At 38.7% G+C, this 24,983-nt stretch overlaps 2 protein-coding genes across 9 annotated transcripts in view; one reads left to right on the top strand and one right to left on the bottom strand.

The window, feature by feature from the left end:
* dhx37 (DEAH (Asp-Glu-Ala-His) box polypeptide 37) overlaps positions 1-24,983 on the top strand; it is a 58,830-nt gene that overhangs the window by 4,958 nt on the left and 28,889 nt on the right. For 4 of the 8 annotated variants that reach the window (NM_001083004.2, XM_087262602.1, XM_087262599.1 and 1 more), the window contains 7 exon segments: positions 2,123-2,289; positions 4,926-5,038; positions 6,843-7,065; positions 7,428-7,556; positions 12,259-12,407; positions 17,639-17,731; positions 22,733-22,829. In NM_001083004.2, coding sequence (NP_001076473.2) covers positions 2,123-2,289; positions 4,926-5,038; positions 6,843-7,065; positions 7,428-7,556; positions 12,259-12,407; positions 17,639-17,731; positions 22,733-22,829 — 971 coding nt within the window. 8 annotated transcript variants of the gene reach the window in all.
* ufd1l (ubiquitin recognition factor in ER associated degradation 1) overlaps positions 1-24,983 on the bottom strand; it is a 253,880-nt gene that overhangs the window by 222,887 nt on the left and 6,010 nt on the right. The gene's annotated exons all lie outside the window — the stretch shown is intronic.

Raw genomic sequence — 24,983 nt, 5'->3', positions numbered from 1 at the left:
GGAAAGAAACACTAGCTGTGCATATACCCTTTTGTTGGCACCAAAATAGTGCTGCGCTCATTCTAATCTCAATGGGCAGGTTGTTCCACCATTGTGGATCAGCCACAATAAAAGCTCTGTCTTCTCTACATTTTAGAGAATCTCAATTCTATCCCTTAGCCCAGTGGTCAAAAAACTTGTTCCTGGAGGGCCGGTGTTCTGCAGATTTTAGCTCTAACCCTAATCAAACACACCTGAACAAGCTAATTAAAGTCCTAGGTATACTTGTGACATCCAGGCAGGTGTGTTGAGGCAAGTTGGAGCTAAATCCTGCTGGGACACCGGCCCTCCAGGACAGAGATTGTTGACCCCTGACTTAACCCTTCCCCTTACGTGCAAAACGAAGGGTAGGGGTGTTCCAATTTTCTTTAGCTTGAAGTAGTTAAGCCTGGTTTATACTTCTGCGTCAAGTGACTGGCGTAACTTATGGCGCATGTAACGCGCGTAGCTGTGCATCTATACTTCTGCGCGCTGTCTCTGTTGGTCTGCATTAACACTTACGAAACGCTAGTGGGCAATGAGGTGTAAATGTTCCTCAGTGTCGAGTTTCTTCGCTCCTGTTTTGTTTTTTCTGAACGCTTCCTGAATGTACAAGTGGCTCAAACTCGCTCATTTTGAGGCAGGAACCAGCGGACGTGGAACAGCTTTAACTATGAGGTAAACACAAAACAAAACTTTCCATCCGGAGCGCCTTCATGGGACTCCACACTTGTAAACAATCGCTCCATTGGGCTCTGGCCGCTCGCGTGGCTCTCGGTGCCACCCAGACTCGTCAGCGATACCAAGCCGACCAATCACAGAGCTTGCGCTACGCGTCAATGCGACGTGTAGTTAACTTTTTTGAGAGGTGCACGTCAGCTCCGTCACTGACGGCCATGGTGTAGGGCTTTGCGTAGGCTGCGCCATGGCATACCTGTGCGCTTGACACAGAAATATAAATCAGCCTTAAGGCTAAGGGGAAGGGCTAGATACCCCTCGAAAAGGAGATTTTTCAGGACCTCACTTGAAACTAGGGGGTACAAAAATTTCCCACAGTACATCTTCTACAACGGCAGCATAGCTGCACCTGAAAGTAAAGAGTTTAATATTAGTGTTTTTTTGTCATTATTATGAGTTTTTACAACAAACAAGCATAATTTTAATCTATTCATACCCGCATTCTTATTTTACCGTCTTGCTTAAAAAAATGGTAAAATAAAAACCACTAAATTTGGCTGTCTATAATCTTTAATAATAACTCCTGTATAGCAGTCCCATAACATACTGTCACTTGATGACGCTCTAATACCCTGTCATAAAAGTCTAGTGGCTGGGAATGAGCTGTTTACAGTGTGTGCTATAATGTTAATGTTGTTTTTTGTGTGTTTACATGATGAATATGGCCACTGTGTAAATACACAGTACAGTTACGATCTTATTGCCACATTAGATCGTTATGATAACATAATATATGCCTTCAGTGATCTCCTGAAGATGAATTCCAAAAAATAGCACAACTGGAATCACTACAGCAGTCGCCATCGTCTGATCTCATATGAAGCAGGAGATCGCGATGACATATGATGACGTGTGCAGGTGCTGTAGTGCTGTCCCAATTCTTAGAGGTAAATTTTAAAGCCCTTCCCCTTCATGCTCTGTTTTAAGGGCCAAAGGGAAGGGCAAGGGGTAGTCACGATACTGGAATTCGGTACCAATTGATACTGAAATTTTAAAACATCCATTTCCGACTAACATTTGACCACTGTTGAGCGTGTTATTAAACTGTGCTGATTTGGCATTGTGTTCACATGCTCAACAGAAAATGATTATGGTTGGCCGTGAAGGTCATCAGTTCACTGAGCTCACCACTGTTTACTGCAAGTAACCACAGATACAGGGACACTGGAGCATTTCAAAGTCACGCCGATCAGCTGGTTTGTCTATAATCTGTGATACGAGCGTTTCGCTGATGAATTGCCGCTTAAAAACGCTCCAGTGTCCCAGTATCTGTCGTTAGACTTCTTAAACAACGGTGAGTTCGGTGAATTGATGACCTTCATGGCCAATCACAGTCATTGTCATTGTGTTTTGTGATTCTGTACAGATGGAGCTGTGCTGAAAGGAGTGGATGACTGTAATGCTCTGGTTCTGCCCGCCACCAAAACCAAGAAACAGAAAGTAGAGCGGCCTGTAACCAAGAAAAAAGCCCTGACAAAGAAACAGAGGAAGAACCTGGAGAAAGTTCTGGAGCAGAAAGACAAGAAAGCACATGTAAGGAAAAGGCTATTTTTAACAGAAGAGTGCACTCCAGGCCAGTTTTTAGCAGTAAGTGGCGCTTTAGGCTAGTTTTTAACAGCAGGCAGTGCTCTAGGCTAGTTATTAGCAGTAGGTAGTGCTTTAAGCTAGTTTTTAACAGCAGGCGGTGCACTAGGCTAGGTTTTAGCAGTAGGTAGTGCTTTAGGCTAGTTTTTAACAGCAGGCGGTGCATTAGGCTAGGTTTTAGCAGTAGGTAGTGCTTTAAGCTAGTTTTTAACATCAGGCGGTACACTAGGCTAGGTTTTAGCAGTAGGTAGTGCTTTAGGCTAGTTTTTAACAGCAGGCGGTGCTCTAGGCTAGGTTTTTGCAGTAGGCAGTGCTTTAAGCTAGTTTTTAACATCAGGCGGTACACTAGGCTAGGTTTTAGCAGTAGGTAGTGCTTTAGGCTAGTTTTTAACAGCAGGCGGTGCTCTAGGCTAGGTTTTTGCAGTAGGCAGTGCTTTAAGCTAGTTTTTAACAGCAGGCGGTGCTCTAGGCTAGGTTTTAGCAGTAGGTAGTGCTTTAGGCTAGTTTTTAACAGCAGGCGGTGCTCTAGGCTAGGTTTTTGCAGTAGGTAGTGCTTTAAGCTAGTATTTAACAGCAGGCGGTGCTCTAGGCTAGGTTTTAGCAGTAGGTAGTGCTTTAAGCTAGTTTTTAACAGCAGGCGGTGCTCTAGGCTAGGTTTTAGCAGTAGGTAGTGCTTTAGGCTAGCTTTTAACAGCAGGGAGTGCACTAGGCTAGTTATTAGCAGTAGGTAGTGCTTTAAGCTAGTTTTTAACAGCAGGCGGTGCACTAGGCAAGGTTTTAGCAGTAGGTAGTGCTTTAGGCTAGTTTTTAACAGCAGGCGGTGCATTAGGCTAGGTTTTAGCAGTAGGCAGTGCTTTAGGCTAGTTTTTAACAGCAGGCGGTGCATTAGGCTAGGTTTTAGCAGTAGGGAGTGCTTTTTAACAGCAGGCGGTGCTCTAGGCTAGGGGTTCTTAACCTTTTTACTTTTGGGCACACTTCTTTCTCCGATCTATATATATGTATATGTATGTATATTACATTTGTTGTGCTGTTTTATTCTATTATCAGCATTTAATAATATATATATATATATCTCTATATATCTCTCTCTCTCTCTCTCTATATATATATATATATATATATATATATATATATATATAAAATTATAAAACTATTATAATTTTATTATAATAACTATCTAATTATAGTTTTGTATATTTAAAAAAAAAACATACACACATTCAAAGAGAACCACAGGTCTATAGGGAGATTGCAAAATACTAGCTTCTGCTTTAAACTGGACTGACTAAATATCTACTGTTAAATCTATTAAAAGATATACAGACAAATGTAAAATACAGTAAAACACCCTAAATCTGTCGATCTGATGGGGGATGAGTTTGCAGCTGGATATTATTGGGAGATCACTGACAGGAACAGTGAAGCTCATGCAAGTTTATTTTACGTTCTATGGCAGAAACACAATTGAGCTTCGCTAGATCCTGTATGGGCGCACGTCTGTTAAAAACACTCACAGGACATTAATTTGGACAACTCTGCGGATATATTAAATAGTTCACACAAAAATACACAGAGAGACTTTCACTTCGTGCCTAACGTTAGTTTGTGAATGAACAGACTTGCATGTACTAGCTGCAGACATGATCATGAGGCTGTTTTTGCGCCTAGTTTGAAGTAATTAATCAGAGAACAGGAGAAAGTATTACTTGATCATTTTAATATCTTTCGGATGAGACGTTAAACCGAGGTCCTGACTCTCTGTGGTCATTAAAAATCCCATGGCACTTCTCGTGGAAGAGCAGGGGTGTAACACTGGTGTCCTGGCCAAAGTCCCTCTATCGGCCCTTACGATCATGGCCTCCCAATCATCCCCTTCCACCGAATTGGCTCTATCACTGTCTCTCCACTCAACTAATAGCTGGTGTGTGGTGAGCGCACTGGCGCCGTTGTCCAATGGCAGCCGTCGCATCATCCAAGTTAATGCTTCACACTGGTGGGGGTGTGGAGAGACCCCCCCTCATGATTGTGAAGCGCTTTGGGTGTATGGCCATACACAATAAATGCACTATATAAATACACATTACATTACATTACAATATGGCATATTTAAAAAAAATGATAGTATAATATTGAGTTAATTTTAAGCTTGCGGCCCACCTACAGGATCGCTGTGGCCCACTGGTAGAGAATCCTTGATCTAGGCTAGTGTGTTAACAGCAGACAGTATTCTACATTAGTTTTTAACAGGAGATGGCGTTTTAGACTAATTTTTAGTTTCATAAAACTTATACAATAAATTTTTAGCTTAACAAGCTTTACAGATCAAGCCATATTCTACTTGTCTCCAATTCGTTATAAATACCACTCAAGTGTTCATAGTTAGCTGTGTTTATATTAAAACTTTTAAAAACTAGCCTAGAGCTGTGTCTGCTGCTAAACATTAGCGTAGAGCGCCACCTGCAGTTAAAAACTACACTCAGAATCTATTTAAAAGAGAATGGCAATGCATTTTGAGAGTCAGAGTTTTCATTTTTAAAGTTTTAAGCGTTTCTGTTTGTTGGTTTTGTTTTTCTCAATCTCCACAGAGGGCAGAAGTATTATCTAAGCTTGCTGAGGTTCAGCTGCCCGAGGCGGAGCTCAAACTTCTTTACACCACCGCTAAACTGGGCACTGGGGGAAAACTCTACCACATCAAAGAGTAAGACGTCTACAGAAGTTCTACAAGATCGCCTTAAAGGGACAGTTCACCCAAAAATACAATTTCTGCCATCATTTACTTGCGCTTCACTTTTTCCAAATGTCTGTAAAGGTGCAGTAGGTGATTGTCTTCAGAAGCATTTGTTGCTGTGCTGGTTGAAAGTCTCTTCACAGTCTAATAGTAATGATTACAGTAAATGATCTAAATGTATTTATATGTATTTTTATATTTTTTTATACTAAAAAATGTTCATCCAATTAAATAGAGTCGGACCGACATCTCTCATAATTTTTTTAAGTAGCCCAATCTGTCTGTCAGCAAATGCAGATTTGAACAACTGCGCAGCCTTTTGTGCGCATCTCCGCTGCACGTTCACGAGAGAGAGCATGCGCGCGCGATCGGTAAAAACCTGCTGAATCAAAACTTTTTAAAAACCTAAATCAATATTGGAGTTTGCACGCTGGAGAAAGCATGACACAATGTCTGAAGGATTTCTCTCAGACAGGTAATGTTCTGATTTAAAACTGTTTTAGCTTCATGCAAAGCTGATGTAACTTTAGATGTTGTAGTTACAAACGGGTTATATCTTCAGCCACTAAAATCTTCCAGTGAAAGATTGATAAGACTATTTTCAGTTTCATAAAGTCCTTTTACAGCATCGATGATGTAGATTTTAATTAGTTTAACTGCAAAACACAAGTAAATACCGCTATTCCGCCTAGTCTCTCCCTATATTGTTTACCATGCAACTTTAAATATTAACTCTGAAATCGCATGTCAGTTTGGCTTGCACGCCGCCGGACAAGCACTAGTTGCTTTTAATACATGAGAGAGGGTTCTTTTGCTGTGCTCGTGTTAAAGGAGGCGCGGCTCTAGATGGCAGGGGAGGGACTGTGATTCAGAGATTTATGCTAAGCTGTTAGCATTGTGGAAGATCACCTACTGCACCTGTAAGTGTCTTTCTTTCTTCTGTTGAACACAAAAGAAGATGTTTAGAAGAATGTTGGAAACCTGTAACCATTGACTTCCATTGTATTAGTTTTTTCTGCTGTTGATTGTCAATGGCTACCAGTTTCCTTTGAAACATCTATTGTGTTCAACAGAAAAAATTAAATCCATAAGATTAAAACGGAGGTGAGTAACTGGTTAGTAAATGTAGATTTTTTGGTTAGCTATCCCTTTAACGGCTGATTTATACTTCTGCGCCAAGCGCACGCGTATGCTACGGCGCAGCCTATGCATTGACGCATAGTCCTACGCTGTGGCCGTCGGCGTTCCTGACGTGCACCTCTCAAAAAATTTAACTACACGTCGCAACGACACGTAGCGCAAGCTCTGTGATTGGTCAGATGGTAGCGCTGACGAGTCAGGGTGGGACCGAGAGCTGCGTGAGCCCGATGGAACCATTGTTTACAAGTGTGAAGTCCTGTGATGGAGCTCCAGATGGAAAGTTTTGTTGTGTGTTTACCTCATAGTTAAAGTTGTTGCACGTCTGCCAGTTCCTGCCTCAAAATGAGCGAGTTTGAGCCACTTGTACATTCAGGAAGTGTTCAGAAAAACAAAACAGCAGCAAAGAAACTCGACACAGAGGAACATTAACACCTCACTGCCAACTAGCGTTTCTGAAGTATTAATGCAGACCAACAGAGACAGCGCCCAAAAGTATAGATGCACAGCTATGTGCGTTGCATGCGCCGATGGTTACGGCGATCACTTGACGCAGAAGTATAAACCAGGCTTAAGACTGGTGGTGAGTACTTTATAAGAAATTCTGGTTTGTTTGTTTTCTGCTGTGTGCTTGCAGATCTGTGAATGAAGGTCAGGATGGAGGTTCATCTACGGTCAAGATCAGCAGTTTGAGCGGTGCAAACAGGAAGAGAAGAAGAGAAGAGGAGGAGGAGGAGGAGGAAAATGAATCAGAGAAGTCTGAGTCCTCTGAGGATGATGATGATAGTGAGGAATCCGACTCATCTGAGGAAGAGAAGGAGAAAATCTCTGAGGAAAAACACACAGAAGAGCAGCAGCAGGTAGGAATGGGTGACGATACGATAACATTGAATAAAAATAACACAGTTTCATGGGATTGTGATTACTGCTCTAAAAAAAATTTTTTTTAAACATTTTTTAGTAAAAAACTACTAATTTTTCCCCCATTGAACGCAATATACTGTATTTTTTGATTCACAATTTACATTTATAATGTTTTGGAACAGTAAAATTGTCAGGCTAAATAAGTCATATGAATCATTGACTTCTGCTAGGTTCATTAGTTTACAAAACATAAAAAAACTTTACCTTAGAAACAATATGACAGATTTGATTTTGCGATCATAAAACTTTTCCAAACTGCTGCAAACATTAAAACCAATTATCATCTCATGCCTAGCAGCAGGTGCTGAAAGAGGAGACAAAACCGAAAGAGGCAGACCTTAAAGAAGAGAAGAAAGCGGAAACACGGACTAAGGAAGACTGTAAACCTGCAGTTTTCATCCCAGTGGAACGACTGCCAGAGATTCAGGTATAGAAATATAGGGTGTGTGTGTGTGTGTGTGTGTGTGTGTGTGTGTGTGTGCGTGCGTGTGTGTCTGTGCGTGTGTGTGTGTCCGTGTGTGTGTGTGTGTGTGTGTCCGTGTGTGTGTGTGTCCGTGTGTGTGTCCGTGTGTCCGTGTGTGTCCGTGTCCAGATTTTAACTTTTTTATTATCCACAAGTAAAAAAAAAAATATTCTGCTTCACCACAGTCTTATTCAACATCATACATACTCCTGATTATTAATAGCAACCTGTTCATATATTCAGGGCTTGAATCTTGGTCACTTTGGCTAGGAGATGTCCAACATTACTAGCCACTCGCCATTTTCACTAGCCACAGTTTTGTTGTTGGAAGAATATATTTTTTTTATGCATAAATTTGACTTTGACATGCTAAAATGACTTGATTTAGATTTTGTGTAACGTCCACATGCATTTAAAGTTTTTGTGTTGTGTATGACCTTGCTCAATGTGCATGAGCAAATGGGTTGTAGTGTAGCACTGCAATTAGTTTTAAAGGGCCATGACACCCCGCACTTTCAGTTCAAGTCTAATGAGACACAAACCGTGAGGAGACGCATCATTTTATAGTTTACAAAGTTCAAATGCAAAGAAATAAACAGTGATTTAATTCCCTGCTACATTTGTTATTTGTAATTTCATATAGACACAACCACAATTTGTTATCATTATAAACATAATCGTGTATATGAAAACAAAGGTGAATCTTATCTAATCTTATCATGTCACATACAAACAACAAATAACACATACATTCACATCTCTAACACTATTAACCCTGCTCAAATCCCAGTATTCAAAGTTCTAATGGCATTTGATGCACATTTAACCTTAGTTGAGTTACATGAAATGTCTTTTTGAACATTTTTTGGGATGAAAACAATCTTTATTATGGCAATAATTCTTCAGTGCTTCATGTTTAACACTTATTGGATACATTTAATTTCGTTGTCTTTGTGGTGCTCTACCGATTTGAACTACTTGACATACTGTTTGCTTTTATTTAACATGTAACAGTCTATACCCAGAGTATAAAAAAATCATATGATCAATAATTTATGACGACATATGTTTTAGTTAATTGTAACTTATTGAACTAAGTTATTCATGTTCCAACTTAATTTTATTAGTTATGCAAACTCATTTTAATCTAAAGTAAGTTCAAATGACTTATAAGGTTAACTTGAATGGCTTAAAAATTTAAGGCAACCAGTATTTTATTTTACTTTTTTACAGTGCAGGGCAGTACATTAACTTTATGCTCATGTTAACTTTATGCTCATTTATGCTTCATTTTCCAAAGTTACCCATCATAAGGTATTTTCATTAGCGATAATTTTGTTGTTGAGAGGATTTATTTATTTGCTTAATTATTTATTTATTTATTTATTTATTTATTATTAATTTAATTAATTAGTTTGCTTAATTAATTATTTATTTAATTTTTGCATGTGAAAGAAACTTGATTTAAAGTAATTTCATTTGATTTAGGTAATTAAAGAACAACAAAAACAACCTCTGACCAGCCAAAGTATGATATACCTGTGGCCTGTTTCAGTAAAGAAGTTCTACCAAATCGGAGTTTAAACTTGAACTCTGAGTTGACTTACCGAGAGATTAACAAATGAGTCTTCAGTTTCAGAATAGCGAATCTGAGTTAGGTCAATCAATTTGGAGTAGACTAACTCAGGGTTAAGCGTGCACACAGTGACTACTAAAAGGCATTATCAATGGAGCACAGAGGCTTGACATTAACACCTGCCAAATGCGGGTGGATTTCACCTGTGCCGGGTTAGACAGACACCCTTACCAGCCACTTTGGCTGGTTGAAAATATTTTATCAATTGCCAGTGCTGCCTTGTCACTAAACATTAGAACTTTAGTTCATGACCGTTTGTCAATATGCGCGCAACTGTGATTTTAGAATCGAGAAGCAGCATGACTGAAAAGTGTTTGCGCGAGCAAAAGATAGCAGGTGAAAACCCAATGAGAGAATGATCAGGCGCATGGAGATCCTTGCTCACTGACGACAGTGTCGTGCACACAGCTGATTTGATGCGCGCGAGTGCTTAAAAGTTCCCATGTCCTTGCGCGAAGTACCCGTGGCTGGAAACGCAACTGGTGCGGTCGTTTCTCTTTGAAATGGACTGAAAAAAGCGATGCTCGAGCAACCACAGTCCTGCTGCTTTCAAGAGCTCAAGATTTTTTGTAAGCATCAGCGTTTCTCATTTCTGCTTTATCCATTCTTTGAACAGATTACTAATATGCTTAACATTAATGTAATGCTTTTCACCGGCTTTCTTTTGCATGCAGCTATTTTTGTTAATGTGGTTTAATTATCATCCTTCACAATAGGTTGACAATTAACTTTACAATAACATTGCTTTAATAGGAAATGCGGTTTTTGTCCGGGCAGTGGTACACTGGACCAGCTCTATACCCTCACCTGGGTGCTCGAGGATTCATGGGAGTATGCCCAACCAGTCCACATGTGTTTTGTGGACTTGGAGACGGCATTCGATCGTGTCCCTCGCGGCATTCTGTGGAGGGTGCTCGGAGTATGGGGTCAGAGGCGATCTGTTGAGGGCCGTCTCGTCCCTGTATAAACAGAGAAGGAGTCTGGTCCTCATTGCTGGCAATAAGTCAGATTTGTTTCCATTGCATGTTGGACTCTGGTTCAGGGGCCACAGGATTTCATCTCTGTTATTCGTAGACGATGTTGTTCTGTTGGCTTCATCAAACATGGACCTTCGGCATGCACTGGGGCGGTTTGCTGCTGAGTGGATGAGAATCAGCACCTCCAAGTCTGAGGTCATGGTGCTCCACCGGAAAAAGGTGGTTTGCCATCTCTAGGTTGGAGGAAAGTCCTTAACCAAGGTGGAGAAGTTCAAGTATCTCAGGGTTTTTTTTCACGAGTGAGGGAAGGATGGAGCGTGAGATTGACAAGCAGATTGGTGCAGTGACAGCAGTAATGTGGTCGATGTACCGGTCTGTTGTGGTGAAGAAGGAGCTGAGCCGAAAGGCAAAGCTCTCGATTTACCGGTCAATCTACGTTCCTACTCTCACCTATGGTCATGAGCTTTGGGTTATGACCGAAAGGACAAGATCTCAGACACAATCAGCCGAAATAAGTTTCATTCAAAGGGTGGCAGGGCGCACTCTTATGGATGGGGTGAGGAGTTTTGACACCCGGGAGGAGCTCGGAGTAGAGCCGCTGCTCCTCCACATCGAGAGAAGTCAGCTGAGGTGGCTCAGGCATCTGTTTCGGATGCCTCCTGGACGCCTACCTAGGGAGGTGTTCCAGGCATGTCCTACCGGGAAGTGGCCTCGGGGAAGACCCAGGACACGCTGGAGGGACTATGTCTCTCTGCTGGCCTAGGAACGCCTCTGGATCCCCCCTGGAGAAGCTGGAGGAAGTGTCTGGGGAGAGGGAAGTCTGGGGTTCTCTCCTAATAGAGAACCAGCCCCGGAAAAGCGGCAGAAAATGAATGAATGAATTAATTCTTTAATAGGAGATTACCTTCTATTTATCTATAGTTAACTGGTGATCTGGGACCTTTAGTCTGCACAGACTACTGTATATAGTTTTAGACACGTGAGAAACATTTTTTAAATAGTTTTTTTAAGAACATTTTTGTTGAATAAAAAAATATATTTTGCTTGTTTTTACACGCTATTTAAAAAATTTTGGCAAGGAAATAATTGGTTTGGTGGGACCAGAGAAAAAAAAGGTAAATCCTTAGTGTTGAGCCCTAAAAAGTGAATATAAACTGTGAATTGTGAAATTAAACTAATTGCAATGCTACACTATGAAAGCCCATTTGCTCATGTTTATTGAGCAAGGTAACAACACAAAAAAATTGTAATTAGCGAGGAGGCATGTGGACAACACAACATCTATATTATGTAATTTTAGCATGCCAAAGTCACATTCAAGCATATAAAATATATTTTCCCAACAACAAAATTGTGACTTGCGAAAATGGTGAGTGGCTAGTAATATTGGAAAACTCTTAGCCACAGTGGCTGGTGATCAAAAAAGTTAATGTCAAGATACATACTATTAAGATAACATACTCCGAGTTTTCACCTAACCTCCTTTCTGAAACGGGGCCCTTGTATATCATAAAATGCATTTGCCGAATAAACTGACGTAGTGAACATTGCACCCATGTGACCAATCAGCTGTCTCCATTATGCTTGCCTTGTTTACTCTACTCTTGGTTGCTAGGTGACCAATACTACAGTCAGCTCTTCTAATAGCTTGATGGAAACACACCTGATCCATTCATTAATTTTCCCTTAACTTAGTCCTTTATTTATCAAAGGTCGCCATAGCAACTATCCTGGCATATGTTTATGCAGCAGATGCCCTTCCAGGCGCAACTCAGTACTGGGAAACACCCATACACGCTTGCATTTACACTCGCACTCAAACACAAACTTAGTTTACTCAATTCACCTATAGCGCATGTGTTTGGACTGTCGGGGAAACCGGAGCACCCGGAGAAAACCCACATCAACACAGGGAGAACACACAAACTTTACACAGAAATGCCAACTGGCCAAGCCGAGACTTGAACCAGCGACCTTCTTACTGTGAGGTGACAGTGCTAACCACTGAGCCACCATGTTGGGTTTGTTTGTAACTTTTGTATGTGAACTGCAGGAGGCTCGACTGCGGCTGCCGGTTCTGGCCGAGGAGCAGATCATCATGGAGGCCGTGAAGGATCACGAGTGTGTGGTGTTGTGTGGAGAAACGGGCAGTGGTAAAACCACACAGGTGCCTCAGTTTCTGTATGAGGCCGGATTCGCCAGGTAACTGCCAACCTTTTTTTTTTTATACTCGCATGTCACTAAACAAAACTCAATTTCCACAGCCCACTGAACCCGCTATTTGTGATGGGATGTTAATTTACCCAGACAAAAGATAGTTAAATGTATAATTCAACCAAAAATGATTTACCCTCCCTCCAAATCTTTTTTCCCTTTTTTTAAAACAGTTCAGAACAAAACAAACAACAACAACAATTAAAAAGGAAAAAAAAAACTTTTTAAAGAGCCCATATTATGGGTTTTTGAAAATTCCCCTCCATGTAGTGTGTAACACAGCTCTAAGTGAAGTGAAGTATCCAGCTAAGGCTTAAATCTGTTAGTGTACAGTGTTTAAAACTGTTGATTCATCTATAAAAGAGTCGACTCATAGTGCTTCAAACGAGTCGCCTTGATACCGATTCATTAGGTGTTTCGCCATGACGTACGAACGAAACCAAGTTATTCACGTGCACGCGCAAACCCGGGAGATTTCAAACCTGAGGCCCCGCCCTCTGACGCAGAAACCCAGACACACACACACACACACACCCACAAACACACACAAACACACACACACGAACATGCCGGTGGATTGAAGTCACACTGCAGATGGATATATTGAGTCTCTACCCAAAGATGAAACATCAGCATTATAACCAAGCAGTTGGAAACTACTGGAAACTTTTGGAAACTACATGCTACAAAGAATACTTCATCAGCGTTTGTTAAAGGAAGGATCAGTAAAGAGTAACTTACTGATGGACGTCAGGATGGATTTTTCTTCCTCCATTTCTCAAGTGTAAGTAAGTGCGATTAAAGTTGACTCTAGCTTGCAAATGTATTTAGTTGTGATTTGTTACTGGCCATATTATCTTATCGCGTGCAAAGTCACGTTAAAAACGCGACGCGTGCTGCTTTTTTAACGGAGCTCCGTGGACGAGGAGTTATAGTATTGTAAGGAGTTTTTGCTCAATAAAATAAGTCGTCTGAATTTTCAAGTCCATCGACTGTATTTACATTGACCCACTGGCAGCTAAAATCCACGCCTACACTATCGAGCATGTATGAACTTTGATTACTTTTATATTGCTGATTAGCTGTTTGGCTTTTCACTCTGACTGAAGGCAGTCGACCAATCGCAACTTGTCTTTGGTCCAATCAGCGCAGATTAGCTTCGCACTAAGGTAGGGTTTGGGAACAAATGAATCACTGGACGATTCATACGGGAGTCGCTGGGATAACTAGGTAAAAATAAATGCAGATTATAAAACCACGAAAGTGTTTTTTGACCTTGCATGCATACTAAACTGTTGTTGGAGACCCTTACAACCAAGTTATGACCCTATTTCATGTATAATATGGGCTCTTTAAAGGAAAATAGAAACAAAAGAGACATACAATACAAGGGTCAAAGGTCACTGAATACAAACTTATTTACATTCTCATTTATCGTTGATAAAACGTTGCTATATAAAATTTTGTTAAGGGTTACGTATCAAAGATCAACTGGCTCTAAATATATATAAAATAAAGGCACCACAATAAAATTAAAGCAATACATTTCTTCTCAACCAGTTACCCCAGTATGCAGAAATGTTATAGGCTTGTTGTCTCAAGGTAAATGTCAGCACTTCCATGTGACACACCTCTTTTACAATATCATACCATTCAACTACAGATAGAGGATCTTCCTTGAGCCATTTCGTTGTAATTGCCTTTTTGCTAGTTATTAGTAGTGTGTTTAGAAGGTTTTGGTATTTCTGAAGAGTGAATTCCCAGCTACATAGTTTTAAAATTACATTCCAGATTCAATCCCATTATTGCATTCATCTCTTTAATGAATTCTTGCCAATATGTGTGTATAATATTACAATCCCAAAATATGTGGAAATGGTCAGCCAATACATTTTCTCCAGCATTCACCGTTTTTTTTATCTCTTGTTTGAAAGTTTTTATTTTATTTTAGGTGTTATAAAGCAGGGATTTCCAAACTTTTTTTATTCCGGGACCCACCTAGGCAAGTAATTCAATCTCAAGACCCACCATAATATTTTAATATGGAAAAATGGGTAAAAAAATGTTTCCATTCAAAGCAGTCAAAAATATATGGTGTGTGGCCTTTTGGATTTTGCGATTTGAAATGCACAAAATGAGGCTTGAAGTGCTTTTTGTGGGATGCTGGCTGTAACTGTGATCATTTTTTTTTTATGAAAAAGATACTCTTCTTTTGTCAGAAGAGAATATGATCAACCTTTGGTCATACCCCTTGATTATGATCAAGCACCGTCACATCGCAGTAAATTCCACTGCTAGTGTACTAAATAGCTTTTTGATCGACTACTACAAGCTGTAAAACATCAGATAAATATGCCAATGCAATTAACGTTATAGCTGAATAGATCTAATATTTACACATTTGCTTGAGGAAGGAATGATGGGGGTAGTTACATTACTATTACTATTTTCCATAACATCTATGCCCTTCCATAACATTAGCTGACGTTAAAACTAACAGATAGCACTATAGCTATTTATTGATTAGCAATGTGTCAATGTTGGGATGTAAAAAATATTGGACAACAAATAGCTTCAAATGATAGAATACATAGCAAACATTAGACAATATTGACAATAAAATAAAAGGTTTAGCCTATTAAAATCAATGCTACAAAATCTATTTCACTTTTGATTGTATTTGCATATTGATTAAAGTTACTATAGTTATTTAGTGAAGAGCAGCAGATGAATCTCTCATTGTGTTTTGTTTGATAACAGAGGTGTTAATGTAAGAATGCACAGATCTACAATGACAGCATTCGACTACTTTAGTAACTGTTTGTGCTTATTCAAGAGAAAATTAGTAGTGTTTAAAATAAAACACGCAGGACAGAGCAAAAAAAAAAAAAAAAACACGAAAAAAAAGAAGCACTTTTCAGACGGTCCCTTACTGAGAGCACCGCTTAGCGTGCGCTCTACCGGCTAAACGTAGATTGCAAAAGCTCAAACGGAGCAGTGCTCAATGTCGAGCGAAAAAAGAAAAAGACAGCTGTGAAGCATAACCAGCTTTGTCTTTTTGTAGAAACACACTTTAGATATTTTTAGGGTAAGAGGTTTTTGAGTTATTGCCGTCAATCGTACTGGTTTTGATTCTTTTCAACACAAAAAAACATATAATGAAGGAAGCTGAAAACCCATAACATAGACTTCCATAGTAATTTTCTTTTCTTTTTTTCCCAAATATGTTTATTGATCAACCATTTTGAGGGATGTAAACAAAAGCGGTCACACTTTACAATAAGGTTCATTAGTTAATGTTAATTAATGCATTTACTAACATGAACAAGCATTGAACAATACATTAACTGTATTTGTTCGTTAGTTAACGTTAGTTAATGAAAATACAGTTGTTCATTGTTAGTTCATGTTAACTCATGGTGCATTAACTAATGTTAACAAGCATGGACTTGGATGTTAATAATGCATTAGTAAATGTTCAATTATGATTAATAAATGCTGTATATGTGTTGTTCATGATTAGTTCATGTTAGTAAATGCATTAACTAATGAACCTTATTGTAAAGTGTTACCACAAAAGCAATAGTCCTAACATATTTCCTGTTTTACATTTTTAATTTCTATATAAATGCCACATATTGATAATGTTATGAAAGCTGTTTTAACACATAGACTGTAAAATATATGGACGTAGTATCCGTGACGTCACCCATAGGTTTCTAAAGAGCGCACACAAGAAGGCGCGGCCAACAGTCGCCATTTTGTTCGCACGTCATCAAACCCACGGCAGGATAGCAAACAAGCGCAAAGAGGCGGAGAGTGAGCGGAGCTACAGACACCTGCTGGCATTTAGCTTGGACCTGGTTCAGACACACTTTACTTTGGGAGAACGCTTAATACGTCATCACCTGTGACTCGTTTGTATTCTGACCACTTGTGCTTGGTTGTACACTATATCAGTAAAGTGTTTAGACTTTTAAAAACACTGCTGTAATACATTGAGCCACTAAACATTGTTCTTATGACGTTTTTCAACAGGAGGAAAACGCGAATTACATCCAAATACTTCAGATATAGTCTGTGTTAGTTAATGTAAGACTATTGATGAAATCCAGCATAACACTGTATGACAACGCTTCAGATAACTGTTCTAGAGCCTACAGCTAATCAATCCGTCAGATTATGGAGTGCATTACAGCTCTAAATATAAATATAAACGATAAATGATCTTAAATAAAACAAATACATGTATAGAGATGGTATATAAGTATATAACTTTACTCACATGGGAAACGGAGGCCACGTGAATGGTTTGTAAGCACAATAAAATGCACTCAGCATGACATTCCATCAAATAAATGTTGGAAACAAGTCCAAAAGGCAGTTGACTGTGTAAAGCCACATAAAACAACACAGAAATACGATAAATATGCCGAGTTCAGTGGCTAATCTGCAGGATTCAGCTGAGGTGACGTGACGGCGACCAGCGAGACCTAGCTGCCACTCAAGTGACCACTCCCTTAATTATGCAAACTTAATATAACTTAATATAAAGGAAACGGATGAGTTATAAAAAAATTTACCCCCCTCACAGTTGTCATGAAGGGTAATATTAGCTGTATTAACCCAAATCTTTTTTTGTACCAGGCTGTAAACACCTTTTTTTCTAATGTAAAGTTGGCCATTCTAACAGTGGGCTCAATTGAAATTTGCTCTGTCTTGGAGCCAGGAGCGGCCAGGACTAGCGGAATTTCGGATGAATTGCAGTTTTAGTTACTTCCGTATTGGCTTCCTGAGAGAGAGCGGGAGGTTGCCGCTTGTTTTAACATTAAGTTATGATTGAATTGCCTCTTGTTACAGTTAGGAAATCGTTTGATAACAAGCAGGAAATGTTCATGGGCCTATGATATCATCACACTGAAATGGTCTATATGGCCCTAAAAGGATAGTTCACAATTTACCCACTATTTACTCACCCTTAAGTGGTCTCAAACTTTTATTAGTTTCTTTTAAATTCAAAAGACGAACCTTTTTTAATAAAGTTGAAAACCTGTTGACTTTTAAAGTAGAAATAAAACGAGTAAAGGTGTAAATACGACCAAATTTTCAGTTGTATCTTCTGTAATACCATCAGGTTTAAAACCATTGGTCTGTGTTATCGGTCTTTGTGTGCAATGTGTGTTTTCTGTCTCTCATGGTTTGTGTACGTGTTTTTTCAGCTCTGGTGGGATAATTGGTGTGACGGAGCCCAGGAGAGTAGCGGCGATCAGCATGTCTCACCGTGTAGCCACTGAGATGAACTTGTCCAGCGGGTAAATCACTTATATTGTCATAGTTTAAGATCACAACATCAAAAGTGTCTTCTAAAGCGTGAAAATACCTTAATATGTTTGCAGATATTTAACCCCCAGGGGTCTGAGGTGATTTTAGGGCCCCTGAGATGTTTTGACATGCCCTGACATTTGTGCTTATTTCAGCTACTTATTACATAGTACTGGCCAACATGTACTTTTTGTTTTCAGCTCAAACTGTGCTGCAAAAATATGTGAGAAATATTGATGTACACAATTGTGTTCTTTTAGAAAAAAAACATATTATGCTTGGTTGGTAAGTTTTGGAGAAAAAAGGAAGCTGAAATAAGGTCCAAAAAATCCACTGAATGTGCCTGAATAAGACTTTTGAGTAACCAGTCTTGTAGGCTAAAATATTCACTTCACAATTATGTGAATATTATTCTGTTCTCTCTTTCAAAGAAAATAATACAACGAATTACAATTTGTTAAGATTGTTTTGGGAGCTCTCAGCTGTATGCATAAGTGATGATGGTCATGAATAACTCACACCTTGAGAGACAAAAGACACTCCCCCACTCACCCAACAGGGCATTGTAAAATCTCTCTTTTAAATTCATATTTTAAATAGGAAGCTTTACAATATTATATTTGTGCATATACATTAGGGCTGCTCAATTTTGGGAAAAATCATAATCACGATTATTTTGGTCATAATTGTAATCACGATTATTTAAAACGATAATCAGTTGAAGTCAAAAGTATTAGCGCTCCTGAGAATTTTTTATTTTTTTAAAATAAATATTTCCCAAATTATGTTTAACAGAGCAAGGAGTTTTAACAGTGTTTACTATAATATTTTTTATTTCTTGGCTTATTTGTTTTATTTAAGCTAGAATAAAAGCAGGTTCAAATATTTTGAAACTCATTTTAGGGTCAATATTATTAGCCGCCTTAAGATATATATATATTTTTGATTGTCTGCAGAAGAGACTACTGTTATACAATGACTTGCCTAATTACTCAATTAAGCCTTTGTATTGCACTTTAATCTACTTAAATATTATTTACTGTCATCATAGCAAAGATAAAAGAAATCAGTAATTAGAAATGAGTTATCAAAGATATTATGTTCATAAATCTTCTTTCCATCAAACAGAAATTGGAGGAAAAGGGTTGCTAATATTCAGGACTGCTAATAATTCTGACTTCAGCTGTATACATACAGTTATTTTCCACCCTGCAAAGGAAAGAGAGATAAATACAATAGAATAAAAATATTAAACAAACTGTGCTTTAAGCATCTTCACTGTAAGAAAAACACGTTAGCTACAAAAATCCTTCAGTCAAGAGCAGTGAGGGGTTTTCTCATTTTGTTTGATTAATGATAAAAACGGGCAGCAGCAGGAACATCGCGCTGTCTCTTTAAGATGACTTTAGATGTGTGCACTCCTCTGCTCATCTCAGTGTGCGAATGAGACCAAATGCTGACCGGCCGCATGCGTCTGGCTGTGTGTGCCTGACGCACACACACATAAGCACGCGGTCTTTCGCGCTTTTTAGAGCAACAAACGTAAACAGCTGGAAAGAGGGCGGTATATGAAGCAATAATCGTTTATCCCAATTAATGCTTTTTTATAATCGTTTGAAGCCAAAATCAAAATCGGATTTTCGATTAATTGCACAGCCCTAATATACATTAGCCAGTACTGAAGCCAAATCTGGAGCTCATCTTACAAAATAACTTACGATAACGGTCCAAAAACTAGTACACACAAATTTATGTTACAGAAAAATATTGGGAAAAAAGAAAAACTTAGTTTGTAGGTTGTAATTTTTTTTTGTTTGTATTATTTGGTTGAATTTAATGATATTGTCTTTCAATTTCTCAATATGTTTGATGACTAAAATATTATTTAGATAAATATATCTGTTTAGGAAATCTGTTTTGTTTAAATGCACCAAAATAGGTGGTAGAGATGGTATTTGACCCAAAGTGTATAGGTGACCATCGTCAAGTGGTTGTGCACGACCATCCTATCACTCAGTCAGAAACTTATAAGTACTTGGGCATTTACATTGACAGCACATGGGCGTGTTGTACGACAAAGTTTCAGTGGACGTCTTGCTTACTCGAGAAATGTCTACAGTAAAGCTGTACAGGTCGTTTACATGAGTAGCACTTCTCACAAAACAGATGCTTCATACACATAAATACTTATTTATAAATGTGTATTACCATGAACATGAGTTGATTATAACTGCAGATCAATGATAGTGCGAAATAGCCTACTGTAACGTCTGTAATTATATTAAATAAATAAATAAATGCAACGTGTATGAACACATACAGACCCTTACAGTCTTTAATATGTTACCAATTACAAAAAAACTACACACAGCATACATGTATGCCTCATTTGGGTTCAAAAACAACAAAATATAGCCCACAGTCAGAGCAAACCTCTTATATGTGTCTTTAATCTTCAGCAGCACATGTAGCCTCTGTTAGAAAGTAACAGAGGCTATATCATTCTGTCATTCTGAGTTCATAATAGTCCATAAAAGTCCATATGGTGATGATAATAGTTAAACATGGCAGTTTGTTCATGTTTTAGGTTGCTAAAGCATCATTTGCTGCTTTTTTCCGTTTTCTCCTTTGTTTTTTCGTGCTTCACTCTCGACAGAGTCACTTGTGACAGGATCTGATATCAGAGCACTTCAATGATCACGAGCACGTTATTATCATCAGCTCAAGTTCGTTATTTTTTTAAATATAGACTCGCGGTGAGCTTTTTGGATGAAGTGAGACCGCTCACACTTTTAGACGGGCTTGTAAAACAACAACAGGACACAGCAGATTTTGTTCTTGGCTTTGTGTCTGTTCATCAAGACAACGACAAGGCTTGTCTGAGCTCGGGTCGATCATGGCTCGTTATTATACGTATATATTATTTCAGTGTAATGTCTTGGCGGTGTTTTTAAAAATGCCGCTTCCTTTGTTTTCATTCTCCTGCTTCTGCGTGTGACGTATCTCCGTAAACCAATAACATTCAGTTGCGCGTCTTGCTCTGACTTATGGTACCCTTTGGGCTAGTTGGTACCCTTTGCAAAGGGTGACCAAAAAGTGGTACGGTACGGTTCGCTTTTAGGTACCCTTTGACAGTGGAAACGGCCATAAAAGCGTACCGTACCGCACCACTCAGTGAAAATGGGCCATTATGGACATTGTTCCACTAGAACAGTCCACTGCCTAAATTAACAGAGCAAAGAATTAATCAACTCTTCATTGGAACCAAAATCATGACAATTTAATCTTCATTATTAACTTACGTGATTTAATTTAACGACGTAGGTGTGGAAAAAAGTAATTGATTTTTATTACTTTTGTGTTTTTATTTTTTATTAGAAAAATGTTCTAACAACAGATGAATCTAACTTTCTCTTTTGTATGATACCATCTACTGACCAGCCATACTTACTTTTTTTTTCTGTGCTGCATACTTTTTTGATGGAACTGCTGACAAGAGGAAAATAGCAGAATAATAATAAATTTAGTGCGGGGGCCCTTGTTCCAGACTGCTGTTTAATACAAAGTCTAGACCTGTAACAAGGAGCATGATGCTTGTAGAAGTTATAGAAATATATTAAAGATGCATGTAATTGTTCAGTTCTGGTATGCAGAGAAGGGTTGCAGAAAGAGGAAGTATGTCTGGGGTACAAGAGCCAAAGGACTGCAAAATGACCTGGAGAATCCACCTGTTAATTTCAGTTGTGCATATATGCTGGAGTCAGGGAAATGTATGTTAGTTGCGAACCACTTGAATGTAATTCTTGCATTGGGGTAACGTAACCCAGAGCTCTGGCATCGAATTATTATTCATTTGTATGTAATAAATTACTAATATTTTTGGCATTGAAGAAAACCCTCTTCAGACCTTTTCTTATTGAACACGCATGGAATTGGCTTGAAATTCCAACATAGGAGAAATGATTAAGATGCCTTAAGACACAGGTGTCAAACTCAGTTCCAAAAGGGCTGCAGCTCTGCACAGTTTAGTTCCAATCCTAATTAAACACACCTGATCAAAGTAATTGAGTCCTTCAGGCTTGTTTGAAACCTACAGGTAAGTGTGTTGGAGCTGGGTTGGAACTAAACTGTGCAGGGCTTCGGCCCTCCAGGAATTGAGTTTGACACCCCTGCCTTAAGATATAGGTGACAACAATTTCTGTTTGATTCGTTTTACAATTAATGTATAAATCTTTTCATTTGTGTATTTCTCTGACATTATGTATATAATGTGCATATTTTTTCTTTATTTTTACTCCCTTTTATACTTGTTTACAGATTTCTGTACGCAAATATGCATATATTCATATTGCGTATTTGTTTGTCTGTACATATATGTTATTTGTAAATTTTTATTTGGTTTCATATTGTTATCAACCATGCATTACATGTTGAATCAAGTCAATGTTGAGGAATTCTGCTATTACCATTGTTGATAACCATGTTTACTAAAATCACAAAGTCCCGTAAAAAAACTGCTCCAGTGTTTTCAGCCACTAGGTGTCAATCCTACATACTGCACCCTTAAAAGAGTAGTTTACCCCAAGAATTAAAAGCATCCCATGATTTACTCTACCTCAAACATCCTATCTGGATGACATTCATTTTTCAGGATTATTTTACATATGATCTTAGAATTTTCCAGCTCTTGTTTTATCAGCAGTCCAAAATAATTGTACTATTAGTTTGTATTATTTTATGATCATTTAAACGCATTATTTTTAAATAATTGTGCTAATCCATCTGTTCTTTCCCCTGTAGTGTGTAGTGACCAGCATTTCCATTCAATCTGTGTCCATTTTTAAAATAAAAATGATTTAATGTCGACTTTTTGACGTCGACAGTGTCTCTGCATGTGTGTGCATTGCTGCAGTTATTTTTAGACCCTTTACAAACATCCTGTTTAATGCCAAACTGAAGTCAACTGAAATGATGTGTGTTTGTGTGTTCAGGGTGGTGTCTTATCAGATCAGGTACGAGGGGAATGTGACAGAAAACACAAAGATCAAGTTCATGACAGACGGTGTACTGCTGAAAGAAATTCAGAGGGTAACTCGCATGCACAAACACACACCAGGTATTATAAAATACATGTGCTATGCAAAGTGTGCAGATTCAGAAGTATTTCTCCCATTTCTTTTGTTCTTGTAGGAATTTCAAAATGGCAAAAAGCTACAAGGGATTTATCAGAGATTTATCTGAATATCTTTCAGAGATTGGAAGATTTGCGAGTTAGTGTGATGATAATCTTCTAGCTTTGAATGTCAGTCAAGCCCTGTTTACACCAATACGTTTTAGTTTTAAAACAGCATTTTAGAATGAAAACCGTCTGCGTCCACATTGGCGTTTCACCTAGCGTTTCTAAAAAGATCTCCCTTCACACTAATACCACTGAAAACGCACATCATGTGACACACACACACTGGCATGCACTGCAGCGTATGCGCCCGTCTAAGCTCCAGGCAGTCAGCGGGTGCTTTGAGCACAGCTCCCCGGGTGAGAGTATTGCAGGTCGGACAGTTCACCAAGGATCTTTTGCTGGACTTCATTTCACTATAGTTGTCAAACCTGATATTTAATAGACCAATTACCAACCTACGTCACACATGACGTCACACGGGTCCCCGGTTGCAAAAAAAAGACAGGCTGCAATGGGAAAGATGTCGTGTTGTGCGATAGGATGCTGAATTCGAGTCCAAAAATAGAAAACTTAACTTTTACCATACACCACACACTGCTTTATTTCCGACTGCAGACGTCTTTGGCTAAATGGGAGCTGAATGAAGTGAGAAGCTATTTAGAAATGCTGGACTCTGCAGTTTTCATGTCATATCAGGTTCACGCTATGCTGAATCACACTCATTACTCGTTTTTGATTGCAGAAATGCTTTCAGCAAAAACAGTTACATATGGTGAATTAAACTGCGGACACTGAATGCTAAGAATGAAACGTGAAAGTTACGTTTATTAAGGTAAACTTAGTTTTATATTCACACATTCATTCAGTGACAACTTCTGACAAACTCGCTATATTGTTTACCGCGGCACTGAATATTCGGTCTGAAAACCTGCAAGTGTGACTTGAAAACAACATTAACTGTTTATTTGACTGTGAACAATGTTGTACTTTGATAGCCGTTAGCTGCTAATATGATTTCGCTATTTAGAGTTTGCAAATAATACTTTTATGAAATTATATTATTAAGGAGAAAGTCCAAATGTGCGAATATAAAACCAACTTAACTCTATGTGTAGGTTCACATACCCTGCCGTACAGATGCAGTTCAGTGTCAGAATGCAATCGTTTTGCGTGTCGGTGATTAACTACCCAGGCCTTGTGTTACGTTAACTCCGTCTTCTTTCCTTGTCTTTGGCTAAGCAGAATCTCGGTTTTTAGCTCTACATAATGTTGAATCTGGTCATCATGGAGCATTATTTCTTGCACATGACCACACAGAACACTGTTGGCATCCAAAGACTTGTAGACCTTTAACTTCTCTCTTGTAAATTCACTTGGAGCTTCAATGAGATAGTTGTATATTTGGGGCTGGATGCTTGGTCATTTTGTCTTATCCAATATCCATTGGGTGGGTGCTATCGCAAATGGAGCTGTCAGATGAACGCCATTTACTTTAACGTTAATTTTGCCGAATCACTGTGCTTATCACTGGGTGACGAGCTGTTAATATGCTGAAAGCATTATGTAAATAATATATATATATATAATATGTAATCAATATATCTTATTTCTAAGACAACAACAAACTCTGCACCGCGTCTGATGTCATTCCCTCGCTGTAAGTGCTAGCGCTCTTGGTTTCTTTCTGCCACATCCCTGCGCACATCCTGAATGTTTACAAACATGGTAATTGGTCTATTCATCAGTGGCCTTATGTTCAAAGACTTGCGTTGAATTCATACTAAAACATTGCGTACATTTACAGCTGTAAATGTGCGTACGCAGTAAAAAATTCTTATGTATGAAACACTGCATACGCGGAATCCCACACATAGGCTATTCTCTTTGTACATCTGAATTAACATGAAACTGTGCGCACGTGCAGGAGCGCAAAAACCTTCAGGCATCTTAATGTAATGTCCATGGCGTGATTTATGCATGTGATGTATGTACTAGTTTTATATTAGTTTATATTGGTTACGTGGCGGACATTGCGCTCTCTCGCTCTTGTTAACATGCTTAAA

This window comes from Danio rerio, chromosome 8 (assembly GCF_052040795.2).
Source record: "Danio rerio strain M-AB ecotype USA chromosome 8, GRCz13ab, whole genome shotgun sequence".
Classification (NCBI taxonomy): Eukaryota; Metazoa; Chordata; class Actinopteri; order Cypriniformes; family Danionidae; genus Danio; species Danio rerio.
The sequence above is the reverse complement of the archived record's forward strand: the minus strand, read 5'-3'. Positions and strand labels throughout refer to the sequence as shown.